Source organism: Euprymna scolopes, chromosome 8, assembly GCF_053919585.1.
Source record: "Euprymna scolopes isolate OS-2025 chromosome 8, ASM5391958v1, whole genome shotgun sequence".
NCBI lineage: Eukaryota > Metazoa > Mollusca > Cephalopoda > Sepiida > Sepiolidae > Euprymna > Euprymna scolopes.
Genome location: NC_136489.1, coordinates 52,685,833 through 52,703,022, shown reverse-complemented (window position 1 = coordinate 52,703,022; position 17,190 = coordinate 52,685,833). Strand labels below are relative to the sequence as shown.

The 17,190-nt window shown below is 33.7% G+C and overlaps 1 protein-coding gene across 4 annotated transcripts in view; it reads right to left on the bottom strand.

Moving 5' to 3' along the window:
- Positions 1 to 2,290: 2,290 nt before the first annotated feature.
- The window catches only part of LOC145283567 (equilibrative nucleoside transporter 1-like), a 190,972-nt gene continuing 176,072 nt past the window's right edge, over positions 2,291 to 17,190 (bottom strand). For all 4 annotated transcript variants that reach the window (XM_080132474.1, XM_080132471.1, XM_080132473.1 and 1 more), the window contains one exon: positions 2,291 to 4,145. In XM_080132474.1, the coding sequence (XP_079988600.1) occupies positions 4,025 to 4,145 (121 nt within the window). In that variant the 3' untranslated portion in view covers positions 2,291 to 4,024. The remainder of the gene's footprint in view (positions 4,146 to 17,190) is intronic.

Below are 17,190 nucleotides of genomic sequence, written 5' to 3'. Positions count from 1 at the left end.
ATAAAAAATAAAACGCATATTTGCTCTACAACAGTATTGAGCACTTTCTTCAGTTTTTATTTATTACCATTTCTACTAAACTATATATATATATATATATATATAGATAGATAGATAGATAGATAGATAAAATAAGAATACGTATGATATTACCTAGAGACATACGTAAAATAGAAATATCATACGTATCTTTATTTTAGACATGTAGTATATCTCGTTTTTGTTTTGTTTTGTTTTTTTTCTAGTACACCATATCGCTATTTTGGTAACGTCTCCGATCTTATGTTAAACGTATTGTCTCTCATTTTACTCGATTTTGTTAATGAATAAAATGAAATCCCTCGATCCAGCTTATGAAAAGAGAGTTTGCCTTCCCCATTAATTTATTTTAATTTCTCACTTTTAACAAAATGTGTCTTCCTGTCTTGATAATATATATATATATATATATATATATATATATATATATATATACGTGTGTGTGTGCGCGCGCACGCGCGTTCGTGTCTGCATTGTTCGAATTCATTTATTTATCCAAACGTAATAGGTTAACTTAAAATGGTTTCTCATTTACTATTATAAAAATAACAATGTAAAACAATAGAAATAATTTGTCATTACTAAACTGCAGTATTCCCTTTATTTCTTGGTTTGTAATTAGTTATTGTTTGCTATTTTTATTTTTATTTCATCCTGAGGTCGCATTGTTCATACATCACCGAAAGTTTCACATGTTCGAAAATAAATATAATCATAAAAGAAAACCAAAAAGAAAAAAAATGATTTTTTTTACCTTATTTTCATAATTTTTGCATAGTATTCTAAAAACAGTTGTGCCTGTTTATTTAAAGTCTTAACACTTCTAATGATTCTTTCAAGAGCTTTGATACCAATTTTTAAAACCACAATCATTTTTCTTCATTCAGTATTTTTCATCTTTCTAATTATAATAACACAAGCAAATGTCTGTTTTTATTTCGGCGTATTTTTTATGTTTATTAAAAAATGAAAGACTACTAAAATGCTTCAAGTGAGCTCGATATTCGAATGAAACAGTCAATTATTAGTGCTTATTTAGAATTAAACTATAAAAGAAAACTAAGTTGCAAAAAAGAAATTATGATGTACTTGTCACGGAACGAACATGTCACACTTCAAACATCACGTATTAAGTATTTTATTTTTGATAGAGAAAATTATTTTTCACGATTTCCAGCGATTTTAACATTAAATTGTAGCAATTACAAGGCTTATATTGATCTTGATATGTCGATTCAAGTTTTTACCTTTTCCTATAATTTGATTTTCTTAATTTTAAGAGTACATAATCAATTTATGTGATTTTTGGAATACCAGATCTTGTTCCGTGACGGGTACGTACATTACAAAAGTTTTAAACATTTTCCTGTATTTTTTCTTACAAGGGAGCCATAACTTATCAAGGCTCGAATGTAAGGTGGTAATGTAATAATCGTTAATAATGTCAGTAGATTATTTAAAGGGACAGTTCAACAAGAACTTTTTTACATTGGGCTTGAAGGCTAACTTACTGTAGTCGGCCGGGAAGCAAGTCAGCGGAACAGTGTTCCACAGACAGGCAATTCTAGGAAATAAACTTTGTTCATGAAATCTACGTTTAGATTTAGGCACAGATAGAGAGAGAGGAAAATTGTTTATAGTCGTTGTAGTTAGTCGAGTGTTTTTGTGAAAGTTCGTGAAGAGGGACCATAGATTGAAGGTCAGACGAGCACTTGACATGAAAATAACGACAGAGCAGAAACAAGCACGCAACGCCTCTTCTGTGGAAAAAAATTTAGGGAAAAGGTTTCGAAATCGGTTTTAAACTCTATCCATGCGCTGTGCAACTCTTGCCCAGATGTGTCGACAGTAGTCCATTTTAGGACGCGTTGGCTCTTATACAGACAGAGGATTGCATCGGCAACTTTGTTTTGAATATAGTTTTAATTCTAAATAAGCATCCAATTGTTTACAAGTTCATCCGGGAGCTCTCCATTCTGAAGATTGATTTGGTTTGGAAATCATCTTCAATAAATCGTTCAGTTTATTTGGATCACAGTAAATAATCGGAACAAAATCTGGACGTTTCCATCAAAGTGTTGATTGTAGACACAAGAAAGTTGACCCGTTCATCTATAAAAATTAACACACGAAACCTGTATTTACAGTGTCCAAAAAAAGAAAATAATAATGGAATTGTCCAGCTTGACATATTTAACCAATTCGACCGGATGTTAGCAATCGACGCAAATAGAATGAATTTCTTTGATAGTTTTTTTTTTTTTTTTTTTTTTGCTTTACTTTCTTGTAGAATGATTTGGATTCTTTTAATCAAAATGAGGTAGAAATCAATCTCAGACGAAAAGGAATCGACATTTTGGATTATCCAATGAATTCCGTCAGAGTTGTCCGGTTGGTAAAGAAGAGAAAATGGAAAGATAAATGAAGAAGGGGTGAGAGACAAAAGAACCAGGGTGGGGGGAAAAAAACAAAACAACGACAAAGAGGCGTATGATTATAGGATAGAAATGGATAGCGAAGAAAAGGAAATAAAGAGGTGTATTCAGTGTGGGGGGGATAATACAATAGAAAGTAAAAGATAAATATGATAAGAAAACAGAAAAAAGAGTATGAAAACTATTTCTGATTTGACGAATTCCTCTCAGAAATAGAGAGAGAGAGAGAGAGAAAGAGAAAGAGAAACAGGGGGAGAAAAGGGAAGTATAAATGAAAATAGATAGAGATTGAAGATGAAGAGGAAAGAAAGGGGGTATTTAGTTCTCTTTCACTGCAAGAACTGTGAGCTAGGATCAGAAAGAAGGATTGAGAAGTCGGCGCCTACGAGGAGGAGATACTCTGACCTGCAAGAAGTGTCAAGGTAGCCCCGTCGGAATTTTCCGGTTAGAGTGCGAATGGCAATTGGCAATAAACTTACACTTTCTCAAAGAAAGGTGAACCTTCTAGAATTGCATAGAATCAGTATTACATCGCAATCAATAGAGACTAGATCATTATAGGAATTGTCTGGTCTCTGTTGCTTCTGGGGGGGGAAGAGAGGGGAAGAACAACAACGGATAAAGGATTTTTGACATTGCCTTAGTTTAGAATTATTTCTTCATCGCTGACTGGGGCCATAAAAGATAGAAAGTAATATCAGAACAGAGTCTACACTTTACTCTTAAGAAAGAAACAAGCAGGAGAGATGAGAGAGAGAGAAAATAGAAACACACAGACGAGCATAAAAAAACAAAGAGATGGAGAGATTGTATGAAGGTGGAGGAGAAAGGGGGGATAGTTGGGAGAATTAAATAAAAAAGAAAGTTAAACAAAAAGAATAGAAAGAAAGAGAAAGATAGGTAATAAAATGTAAAATGGAAGAAAGGGGAAAAAAGAGTAACGCGTTTGGGGTGAGAGAAAGGGAGTGAAGAAGAGAGCGAAAGAGAGAGCGAAATAGAGATGAGAATTCGAGGAAGGGCGATAAAGGGGAAAATTGGGGAATGGTATAAGGAACGTTTTAAATTAGATGAAGAGGAGGAAGAGTAAGCGAGGAAGGGTGGGAAACAAAGAGAGAAAAGAGAGGAGGAAGAGGAAGATAGGAAGAGGTAAAGAAAGGATGTGAAAGAGGGGCAGTGATAGAAAAAGGAGAATAGAAAAGGGCAGATGGCACAAGACGACGAAGAAAAAATAAAAAATAGAGAACGTAAAAATAAACTAGAAGTGGGTAAGAGGGAGGAGAGAAATTGTTTTGTTTTGCGTTTTTTTTAATGGCATATCAACCCATTTTCTAGCCATTTAATACCAAAGTACCAAGGATTATTTGTATACAATTAGTTGAATACAAGTCACCACTTTTGCACACTGTCTCCAATAGGATTTGAACTTGACTTTGACAGATAGATGATGATGGTGGTGATGATGATGCTAATGATAATGATGATGATGATCATGGTGATCATCCTCATGGTGATTATCTGCGGTGAATGACGATATGTTAAATGCAGCATCATCAACAGCAGTTTACCAGAAGCTTCGTGCTAAAAGAGATCAGTCCTCCTGACAGTATACCGAGAAACAGGAAGATATTCAGAATCATTCCACCGACGGCCGATTCATTTTCGTCTAACAACCTGTGGGTAAGAAAGAAGAGAATAGAACAATTAGAAAAATATCAAACTCGTGTGGAAAAACCAACAAAAATAGACACTGGACAATTTTCCGAGATGAAATGAACGCTATAAGTTTGTCGACCCCCCCTCATACACACATATAGACGGATGTAGGTGGACGAGAAACTTGAATGTCAACTTGGATACGGTAAAGACTATCCAAGGGTACGATTAAGTTTTCTTCACCGGGACATGAGCCAGTCGTAATTATAGACTGCATATGTACTTCCGTATTTGTATAACAAACGATACATACATACACATTTATATATTGTGTGCATATATGTGATATAAATGTGTGTATTTATGCAAACATGATTGACTACACATGTGCATACATGTTTCAGCTGCGATTTAATATGAAATCGAATATTCTCAGGCCACAATCTGGACTGAACAAAAAATAAACATAATTATTTTCTTTGTACAAATTTTTCTATTTTTCTTTTTTTTTTCTTCTTTCTTTTTTATTTATTCATGTTTTATTTTTTGAAATGCAGATAAAAAAAGAAAAGGGGGCAAACATAACAAAAATAAACACCTGTAACGCGAATCTTAGTTTGGATGAGGTATAGACCAATAGACCATGCAAGGGCCAGATTAGGTTTCCTCAGCCTTGACACAGATCAGAGCTCTAATTATAAACTATGTATCTGTAATTACTTCTTTGTTTGTCCATCGTTTTCCGATGATGGCCATCTTCTTCTTGCGAGTCTGCTGATGTTTATATATTTCAATCCTGGACCCACAAGTACGGTCATATATCGGGCATGTAGAGTAAGAGCGGGGTGGAGCAGGGATAGCCTGACGAGCATGCTTCTTTGCACGCTTCGCTGTATGGTCTTGTTTTCGCTGCTGCTAAATGCAGTCCACTCCTTAAGGTGGCTGGGGTATCATCATTCGAATGCCCAGCCGCATACTACCGCGTAGTATTCTCTATGGTCATTTACTCTAAAGCCAACGCAGTACCGGTGGGGGTGGGCAGAGGAAGCTTTTCAAAGCCACATCAAGAGATCTCTGAAGAGATGTTGTATTAAACACCTCTTCACTAGAAGAACTTGCTTCCTGCAGGAATCTCTGACGCTCCTTCTGCACACAGGTAGTGGTCTGTATTGAGGAGCATGTAATTATGTATTTGTATAATAAACAACACGTACACGGATATACGCATATATATATATATATATATATATATATATATATATATATATATATATATATATATATATATATTGTGTGTGTGTATGTGTGTGTATGCCTTGTGTGTGTGTGTGTTATATATTTTTTCTGTAATTGACTAAGATGTTTTATTTTATTTTTCCTTTCGTAAACCGTGGGCAAAACCTAGTTGTACTCTATATGCATTTTGGTCCTCCGATTTATCGGAGAGGGGCCTATGTTTTCAATGGCGTCCGCGTTTTGTGCTTCCCTGCGTCTGTGCGTCTGTGCGTCTGTTAGTCCGGACTATTGCCAGATAATCGTCCATTAGTTTTTCCTGAAATTTTGCCACAAATTGTATTTCATTGAATAGATGTGCACAGTAAAAAATTTTTTACAAAAATTCCCGTTGCGTCCCCAGGCACTCAAAAGAAGTCAAAAAGTCCCCAAAATGGCCATAAAAATGACAATTTTGCCCCAATAACTTTTGATCCACCTATTAGATTTTTTGGAAACTTGGCCAATATGTGGAGCCCATTGTTCTTAATATAAATTCAGTATGGGTGATCCTGGAAAAATTCTGGTTCGCGTCCCCGGGGATTTTTAGTGCTAAAAACATCTCTTTTTGTGAGTCTTTTTAATCTATCTCTTTCCTTGTCTATTGCGCGGATTGAAAATGTGTTTCTTTTTAGAAACTTGTTGAATATATATTTAAAATTCAACTTTGTTCATCGACTTTTATAGCTTCCTTTTAATATTTTTTAGCCTTTCTGCTTTCGCATTTAAGGTTTTATATTTTAAGAGAAAGAATTAATAGGCATGTCCAATAATTGACAAGAGCTTACTTAAATTCTTACTCACAAACATTTTCGTTGTCAGGTACCTGTAATTATTATTTTGACCTCAAATTTATTTTGTTCTCCAGTGAATGTGTTTTTTTTTTATGTTTTCTTCTGAATTTAATATTTTTATTCAATTATTGTACGTGTATAAACGTTTTAGTATAGTCCACTTCGTTACTTTAAACAATTCTAATAAAGTTTTTGTTTTTTACTTTTATTTTTTATTCCACAGTGTGTGATTTTTGTACCTATTTACAATGCCTCCCCACAACACCAGGGTCGTTTTTTAACGTGGGGAAAAGGTACAAAAATAAAAATTGTCTCAGTCGTGAAGGATTTCTCCTCCACTGAAAGAGAACGAGAAATGGAAGTGCCGCATCTGAAGAACAGATACTACACTTTGACCTTGGCCAAAACTTCTGTGCCTCATGCGATCGCACTTATAATAAACTTTCATTTTATGAGGATAATCTTTTTCAACATGCAATTACTCATGGCGGAAATACGGTTTAAGATGCAGTTTACTTTTATTTGTCAAATTTAGTTTGTGAATTGATTGGTTGTTTTTTCCTTGTGCTAATAAAACATAAACGGTTCTCTGCGATACGTGGAGTGTTGAACCATCTTTATTAGCTAGTTTATTAAGAACTCTTCTTTTCCTACATTTGTATTCGATAATAATCCTTGCGCAAATCAAAGGCATTTAAAATTATTTGCACTCCTAAGGTGCCTTTAATAAATATCTAGACCTTTTTTTTTGTACATGAATTTAAATTTGTCATAAACTCTTGAAAATTCAGTATGTTATTGCTATACATATTATGAGTTGATCTACAAATCTTTATGATTTGTGGTTAAAATGAACAGCTACAACAGTAATCAGAGTACACCCTACTAAAGCCTAATTGTCATAGCTGGTGAATTTCAAAAACGCAATCTGGTCACGAGGACATTTTAGAAGAACGATATGCAATCAAATACTGTTTTGAATTGGAAGAAATTCCACATAAACGTATAGAATGCTTCAGACTGCTTTTGGATCATCTTGCATGAATCAAACATCAGTTTTTGAGTGGCATAAGAGATTCCATGAAGGTAGAGAGTCTGTGAGGAATGATGAAAGGTCTGAGAGGAGTAAGAAAGTCAGAACACAAGAGTTGATTGGTGAAATAAAACATTTCGTTGATAAGAATCATTGTGTGTCTGTACAGGCAATAAGCGCACCGTTTTACGGGAGTTTGGGAACTGTACACACACTTATTCGCCATAAACTGAAGATGCGGAAGATTTGCGTTTTTTCCCCAGGGTAGTCTATCCTTGTTACAGACTGTTTGGCCAAGATAGGTGCCAAACAGTTCCTCACCCTCCCTATAGTCCAGACCTTGCTCCCTGTGACTTTTGGTTATTCTCTACAGATAACCTTACATGCTGTTGTTATGAGACAATTAAGGAGATAAAAGAGGTTGTGACGAGAGTCATCGACATGCTCACACAAGATGACTTAAATGGGGTCTTCCAGAAGTTATTGGGACGATACAACAGTGTATTGCAGCCGGAGGAGATTACTTCGAAAGGCGCTAGTTTCATGTGTGTACTATCAATAAACGTGCCTTTACGAGTCTATAAACTTATTGAAGGCTCATCGTAACTCCGAAAAGTGTTTGTTAACTACGTAAGGAAATTCGTGTAGACTTCCTCGTGAATTAGTGAGATTAATAGATTTTCAGTTTTTTTTTTTAAGAAAAAGAAGAGACGTTTTACGGCTAAAGAGTTTCGTCAATAATGGTATAGCTTTGCGGTAACATAAAATTGAGGAATTTTGTATGATTAACCGCACTCTTTTTTCTAATTAGCAAACGAACCACTTAAAATCGACACAGTTCGCACAGTCCGTATTATAAATGTAATAGTATTATCTGAAGTGAGGAGTAAATCGAAATTATCAATCATGCTCTAAATAATGTTTTATGAAAATTCATTTTTACCATTTTGTTTGCCACTCAATAATTCGAAAGGCGTGGGGGATATAAAGTGTAATCTAATTTGTTATTTATATGCTTGTATATTTACCAGCAGACCGCCCGGCGTTGCTCGGTCGTTAAATACGCTTAAATATGACATTTTAATTTTTGCAAATTTTATATTTAATATGATAGAGCCAATTCTTTATCGATCATAATATAGTACACAATATATAGTCGTAATTTTAATTTTACGAAAGTTATATATGATTTGGTACCAGTATTTCGAATCGAAAATAAGACATTAAGCTCTCCAGCGGTATTCGTTACCATATGAGTCAAAGCAACATGCCTATCAAAACTTTACAAATTAATGAACTTAAACGTATATATGTATATTTACACATTCGTAAAAGACCATTTTAAGTCGATTTACGTCTTCAAAGTTCTGTTTTTGTTTGTTTTTTTTTTATCCTTAACAGCTATTTCGAAGAATAATAGGGACATGCCCACGGTTATGAAACAAAACTTTCGGCCACGGTTATGATCTTTGGTGTGGTTTCAATGAAGGCCACATCATGCCACTTCATATCTTCGAAGTCGGCTTAAAACTCGACACTAAAGTGTACCTAGATGTGTTGAAGAGTGTGGTGATCCCCTGGTGCAATCAGGTGGCCGATAGTAAACACTGGGTGTGGCAGCAGGACTCGGCCCCGGCCTACAAGTCCAAATTGATCCAGGCTTGGATTTAGAAGGTGTGCTACGACTTTGTACTCTTCTATCACTGCTCCTCTCCTTCCCCCGACCTGAACCCACTGAACTACTTCGTTTGTTGCACGTCGAGAACATCACAAGCATGACCTCCCGCAACAACAAAGCCAGCCTGATCCCCGCCATCCACCAAGTATTCGCCGAGCTCCTGCCGGCGCTTGTGAAAGAGGCATGCTCGTATCGAGGCGGTGATTGAGGCTGAAGGCGGCTACATTGAACAGATGATAACTCTACTACATAATCGCGTAATCTGAATTGATTTTTTCAATAAAAGTTTTAAAATAAAGTTATAATGTCGATTTTTAGGGCGACAACTTTATCGTTCCACTTTGTATATATTAATACCGTAATACCTTTAACGTACTACATACGTCCGTCACAGTTTCCAGATTATAAATTATTCAATCGAGATACCCTATTTATTAAAAAGCAGGATATAAAGTTATAATATTTACGAACATTAAATTTATGTATATATATATATATATATATATATATATATATATATATATATATATATACACGCTAATTTAATGTTTGTTGTATGGTATGACCTCTTATCCTCCTTTTTAATAAATAGAATCTCCCGATCACCGAGGACGCGATGTAAAAAATAAAATAATATTTAAAAAAATGACTTCGCATTTGGGTCGTATGTAAACCTTCTTGGTCTGCTGGCTAGAATCCAAGTATCTGTTCTGTCTAAAGATGGTGTAATAATATCGTGAGGTTTCTGTTGGCACCTGGCGTCCATACAATGGAATTATGTCACAGACTCCTATAAAGATATTGGATATAAACCGTAATAACCATATATATTATGACACTACATGAACCAGATTACTTAGATAAATACTTTTACAATTTTAACAAAAGAGCTACAATAATATCGCTGGTCTCCATTCACGCTGGACATCTACAGAATGCCCAGCAGCAATATATTACATATGAAAGATGCTGCTGTGGAATTTCCACAGGTCCTGCTAGTCAGGAGGAATGCTGCACGTTGTCTATACACAAAAAGCACGTAATCTCATTGGCCAAAAGGCCAATGAGATTACGTGCTTTTTAACAATGGTTTTAATCACAAAATGAACATTTTCTGATGATGCGGTTTCAGCTCTCTCAGAGATTCATTTACAATTCCCATAGAATAAGATCCTAAATATTTTAAATGAAGCAGAAAAACATCTGTGAAAACAGCCTATGTGATTGAAGTTATGTGTTGAAGACGTGTTTCTTTTTTGTGATTTTAAATGAACTTAAGTGTCCAAATTTGTTCCAACTTGAATAACAATTTGAGATTACGTCCTTTTTAATATGCTTTAATCGTATTAGAACATTAGAAATAAATCAACATTTGATAGATTTTGGGCTAGGGTTAGGGTATGAGTCATTCGTGTAATGTTTAGGACAACCTTTATTAAAAAAAAAGAAATGGAAAAGAAATATAAGACTTTAACGACGGCAAACATCGGAACGTTATGATTGCTATTAAAGTTCAAGTGCCTATCTCTCATTATCTAAAAGTAGTTGCTAGATAAATGAACATACAAACGTGCGTCTACCATATCGGTAGCATGTACAAACATCAAAAAGCTATTCAAAATATTACAAGATAAACGAGGGATTGCATAATTGATTTGATTTTGTCAGAGAATCTGTGATATCGAGTTCAACCCCTGTTAAATCGACTGAATTCGCTTATGTGCTTTTTTTACTCTTTTTCACGCCAAATAACACACATTGGCACTTGGAATGTAAGTGGTAACTATTGGATCGTGTCTAATCGTGAACTATAGAGTGTTGAGCATCGAGATATATCGGTTCACGGTACATTTAATCTTATGAATTTAAGTGTATTCACAGAAGCAAGAAACAGAAAGGAATTTCCAAAGTCTAACAGTCCGAGAGACAAAAAAAATCCTTTTACAGTAAAAGGTTTTCCGACGTTTAAGAACCTCAGTATTGAAAGGGTGAAGCTTTCTGCTGGCCGAGATGGTCGGGAGTATGTGGCACAAGTGTTATCAGGTCATCAGAGCACATTTCATTAGATTACGTGTAAAACAGGCACATAGATGCAATAATGTGGTGATGGGATAGAGGTTGGAGATTGCTCGATTGTGCAAGGCCTATTAGATTTGAGACTCTTTTTTTGTACCTTGTCTAAGAGTGAGGTCATAATGATAGATGTGGCAACAGAACTCCATGCTACACTTGAAGAAGGTTAGAGGTTATATCGGCCGAAACGTTGTGATAATAACACTCAAGAATTAAACAGTAGTCTGAATAAACCAAATAATCCAAATAAGCTTGGCCAACAGATGGACAGAGAAAAATCCTACAGAAATGGGTGGACTTATCTCAGGTAAGCTACGTCCATCAAATCTACACGTTTAAGGGTAAAAATTATTCCAAATTTAAACATGACAGACAAACAAAACAGCTGTTTCAAAATTAAACCTCTGAATCGATAGAAAATAACAGTGCAAAATTAAGCGTAACCGTTTTATAAACGTATATATCGTTTGATTTAAATTCTTGCATGCGTTTAAATACGTCAATTAAACTGAAATAAATTTATTTGCAAAAACACAGGAAAGTGCAACAAGCCATATAAACTGACAACTACAACATGTATACATATGCATACAGTCTAAATGTGTTATGTGAGTAAGCTGATTTACCTATGTCTAGGATAAATGAATTCAGCAGAGACAATAAATACAGTTACATCTAAACGACATCGCAGTTATGACCTCAGAATCATGACGTTTTCTTTTTAACATGTAACAAACGATATGAAAATGTATGTGCCTACCGTAACGTCAGATATGGTATGGGTATAGTAAAAGTCTGTGCAGCTATTTTTTTTTATTGGTCTATTAGGCTATAGGTTTTGAGTAATATTTTCTTTATCGCATTTGGGTTTGGTTTAGTATTTTCTGTGGCCTGCTTTGCCCAAGTATTAAATATCTGGACTTGTAAGCTCGTTTAAAACAGGAAAAACGTGTAGTTCATTTACTTAGAATGAATGATTTATGCCAAATTGATGGTTGAGTATGGTTAAATGTCTGATCACTTTTTTCATTAAATATTTATCCATCTTAATCTTTAGTAACGCTTAACTGTGCATCGAATGGACACCATACTACTTAGTTCACAACCCATTATCATAAAAACGGTCTGAACAAATTTCAACCATATCGGACTAGTAGTTTACGAGAAAAAATGAAACACCGACAGACCGAGAGAAATATAGATCTTTGTCACACTTAAGTGTAAAATAGTATTTTTCTGTGAAGCTTAAATTTAAAGTAGCATCTTTGCAAAATAAACTTTATATCGTTCTACCATTATTAGTTTTTGACTTGTGTTTTCTTTGATTTTAGATTGTTAGGTTTTAAATTGCATTTAATTGTTTGATGAAATATTTTATTCTGTCTGTCACACTTAAATTTGAGATACCATTATCATACGTACAGATTGAATGAATATGTATTTAAACTTTGTTCTTATCGTATTTGCTTTTCCGTTTTCAAAACTCGAGTGGATAACGAATGTTTGCCTAAAATAAAGATCTCAAACCAAATCGGAAATGTGCCTAATTTAGGAAAATTTATTTTTACCATTTCTTACAATAGAAACCCTTTTAACTGATGAAAAATGGATGCGATCTTTGTAATACGTATATATATATATATATATATATATATATATATGTATGTATATATATATATATATATATATATATATATATATATATATATATATATACACACACACACACACACACCAGATAAATTGCATCTGTCATTTAGCTGGGTTTGATGAATTTATAGAAAGTTCATTCTGGCGTAATCACGTTCAGACATCGGTTCTCGTTAGTATCACCAAAGTTAAGCGACGTTGAGCCTGGTCAGTATAAAATGGGTGACCATTTTGGAATACTAGCTGTTTATGTTCTCTCCACTTATCTTGGCATTTTTAGTCGGTTTGAACTTCTCTTTACCACTGAAATCAATAGAGGTGTGGTTGGAATTACGCAACTATTGCTTCACAAGTACAAAAGTACAAGCGCAGCCACGTTTACAGGGGTAATTCATTGCCTTTCAATGCTTAATGGACATCATTCATTCCGTTATTTTTTAACTTTAGCTGTTTTTCTCTCTTGTTCACCCATTTTAAATATTATTCAATATACCAATTTATTTATTAGCAATTTTTGCACGTTTACATTTTAAAGTTTATTAGTTCGTTATGGACGTCATCAGGTAAAGATCGTGTAGAACTTGTGATAAAGAATCCGCTAATCGTCATTTCTGTTCGTCCGTATTCGTCTCAAGTGTGTAACTGGTCTTCAATCTAAGGTCGCTCTGCAAAATATTTTTACAACAAAACTCGTCTACCTACAACCACTTTTAAAAATTTCCATCAATCAAAATATAATTTAGGAGGTTCCTCCGCAACCGTACCATACTCTCCAAAGAAAATAGAATAGAAATTTAAAACAATAGGAAGACTTGATTGTGTCCGTCATTGAATGATGATACACAACTATTTTACACTTCCATATAGTTTTATTTTCAATGAAATCGGTGAAATAGCCCAGTTTTCAATCAATTCAGTTGATTACCTGTTCTAGTTAAGGACTCACCGTGGTGCATCAGAAGGAAGTTTCACATGCCTCCCTCCAGGAACTTAGTCACAATACATTGTAGTATATATTGTACTGCAGAGAACCTACTGTTGATTTTATAAAATTATTTATTGTATATAATAGCTTCATTTAGTTTAAATTGCAAAAGTCAAGTATCATGGTCAATTGTGTTTTATACAGAAACATTTCGAATGGGCCCCTGTCATATCAAAAAACCTACTGTTGATTTTATATGCCTGGCCTTACTGCTTGTATGATAATAAAACTTCTTCAAATGCGCGTGATGTTAGGCTGCATGAAGAGTTAAATTTGTTGAAGTCAACTGCTCCTCTTTTCATCGGGCTTTTTCGCTTATCGATTAGCAATACTTATGAAAGACATTCCGAGACAAAACCAATCTCAGAACATTGCCAGATACATTAAGTACGTTTGTGTGAAATTTCATAAAAATCAGGCCAGCCGCTTCTGGGTTTATACGGAACAAACTCTCTCTGCATTTCATCCCAGTTGGGAATCGTCAGGCTAAAACGCATAGAATTCCTGTTACTGGATATTTTTATACATACATATTATGCTTAATCTAGTTAACTAATTAACATATTATGCTTAATCTAGTTAACTAACCAATCAGATTCATTTGTATTCCCTTTAGCTGTTTTATGTTTACATCACCCAATAAAACAGCTTTTTTTTCCAAACGAAATCCCGACTGACTTTTACTTTTTTCTAGGATTCTATTTAGTACAGGTAATACGCACATTTTTTTGTGCGAATGTGGTGCATTTATATGTGATATTATTTTAACACACGCGTACTTGCAAGGTTTTCCCTATATTTTAGGTATTGCTTTATTTTAGTTGTGTTTAATTATTTTTTATTTCGCTTATATATTTTCATCGTAAATTAATGTATATTCTCTACATACAGCTGTTTGCTAGCTCACTTTTACAGTTTAATAGGTTTGGAGGTTCTTTAAATTTAGAATTTCAATTTTTTAACTATAATAATACTTCTACTATGTCGAAAGGGGTTTTGTTTTAGTATCGAATTTTGGTTGATTACTTAGCTGGCAGTTAAGTCTGAATATTTTCTTGTCGCTGAGCATTTCCTTTAAAGCAAATTTTTTAAAAGTAAAATCTTGATTTACGTAAACAAATAATTCTGTGATTTTTTTATTTCTTTTTTTTACGTTTGTATAAAATTATTGATTATTAGAAAAGTTGTAACATACTACAATTAAATAAATAAGTTTTTTTTATCAACGCACTTAACTTCCTCTTAAATGTTCGACATTCAATCCATTAGAGTTTGGCACAAGGCATTTCAATATTTTACGCACAACAACACGAATCAAACCAAACAAAGAGTTAATGGAGAGTACTTTCTCATGTTGGTGCGAAATCTGATTCTTAGGGAGTAAGTCTTACGACGAATTCATTTTTTTAGACTACGGTTAAGAGTTATCTGTCCGTTAGATAGATACCGAATTGTATCTTTCTGTCATAAAAATGGACGACATTTTCCCGGCTATTCTTTTGTAGCGGGTAATAAAAGCACATTGTTACTGATGCATCGTCTGAATAAATAATTTATTCAAAAGTTGCTTATTTATTGATATTCTATCGTTTTAAATATCCCCAGGGCAAAGTAGTCAGTTAGATATAAATATGAAATGTCTTTTGTACAGATTTGGATGATTATATTTGTCTTCCGACATTTGCATTTAGAGGAATCTGAGTGTTGGCAACTGATCAAATATTCTCCGATCGATTTCATTGGCTGGTATTTTCATAGAGTTATTTAAATAGGTTCATACATAATCTTAACAGAGCCTAGCGGTAATAAAATACGCTTAAATACATTTAATTCACGCAGATTCCGTATTAAATATTACGGAGTAAATTCTTTATTGAATATTATATTGTACCTAATATATAAGATTTTTAAAATGACCTGATTGCCATCAGCTACAACCGAAACCAATATATTAGCGCTCAAACCGCGTTTTCTATATTTTGAGATATCAGCATATACGAAAGATTTAGAATTAAGCCACTTCAAGCTATGAATGAACTTGCGTATGTGCAAAAGAAATAGAAACATGTCGGCAAATTGAAATGATCATTTTTGCATTTCAACTTGCCAACATATTTCTATACGCGTTATTCATACTCTCAAACAAAGATTTTACTCGTTATAAACCATCCTTGGTGTATGATTACTATTTCCTGTTAATTCCAGTGCTATGTGACCAGTAGTTTAAGAGTTTATTGGTTAAATATTTTCACACAGACATACATACGTACATCTACTGTTTTATTTAGAAAGATTATACGAACTCGAATCACTTTATAAACTCTGGCGTGCACTTAATTGCTTTGACAAATTTTAAAAATCTTTTTGTATTACTCATTACTATTTTCTACATGAATTATGTTAAAGTAAATTCAATTAGTCTATTAATCAAAATATGTATTGCAATCTATTTGCGTTAAAATAAACGTCTCGTGTTTAATAAAAGTTATAAGCCTTTTCACTTAGCCTAAATTCCGTTTAAAGTATATTATAAGTAAACAAAAATGTCTACTTTGTCCAAAAATCGGTATTTGTGCTAAATATTTTATTTGGTTTTACCTACTTATTTGTGATCTATTCCATTTTAAAAATAAACATTTGATATTTAATCAAAGTCATGGCCTTTAAATTATCTAAATATTAGTTTCGAGTAAAGTAACTTTTTGTTTAATCGGTTGTATGCGTCAAACGGTATTTACGCTAATTAAAAAAAACTTGTAATTTTCTATTATAAAAATATACATTTTTAACACAAATAGATCACAAATCAGTAGGTAAACAAATTGTTTTGGGCTGATATATATATATATATATATATATATATATATATATATATATATATATATATACTGTATTTCCTTTAAAATAATTTATGCCGATCATCATCATCATCAGTAGCAGTAGCAACAGTCCCCTGCTGTTTTTAACAACGTTGGCGATCACGACTTACCAAATTGTAGAGTCATGGTAATCACGGGAAGACGTTAGTTTCCCGTTACTTTCCATCTTGATTCGGGGGTACATCTCCAGTGAGTTAAACGCGCCCCCAGATATCAACCTGAAAATCTCTACGACTCGCCGCGGTACATACAGCGCCTAGCCTTCTTAAATGGTCACCCATATAGTACTGGCCAGGCTTAACTTCGGTTATCTGACCAGAACTAGTGTGTCAACGTGATTGTGCCGTATCATAGTAATGACTAAAAACTAGAAAAAATTACAACCCGTTGACTTAAAATGAGTGTTTTATGCTAAATCAATGGTTGAATACGATTTAATGTGTGCTCATTTTATTTTTTGCATCAAATATTAATTACTATTAATTACGATCAATCCCTAACTAGGTATCGAATGAATACCATAATATTTAGTTCGCTGCACCTTATCATAAAAGATATATACAATTTTTAGCCAGATCTGCCCAGTAGGTTGTGTGAAAAAGTGGAACGAACAGAGAGAGACAAACATACAGACTAAAAGATATATAGATTCTGTTTTTTTTGTTTTTTTTGTCATTAGAAAAGTTATTAAAAATATGA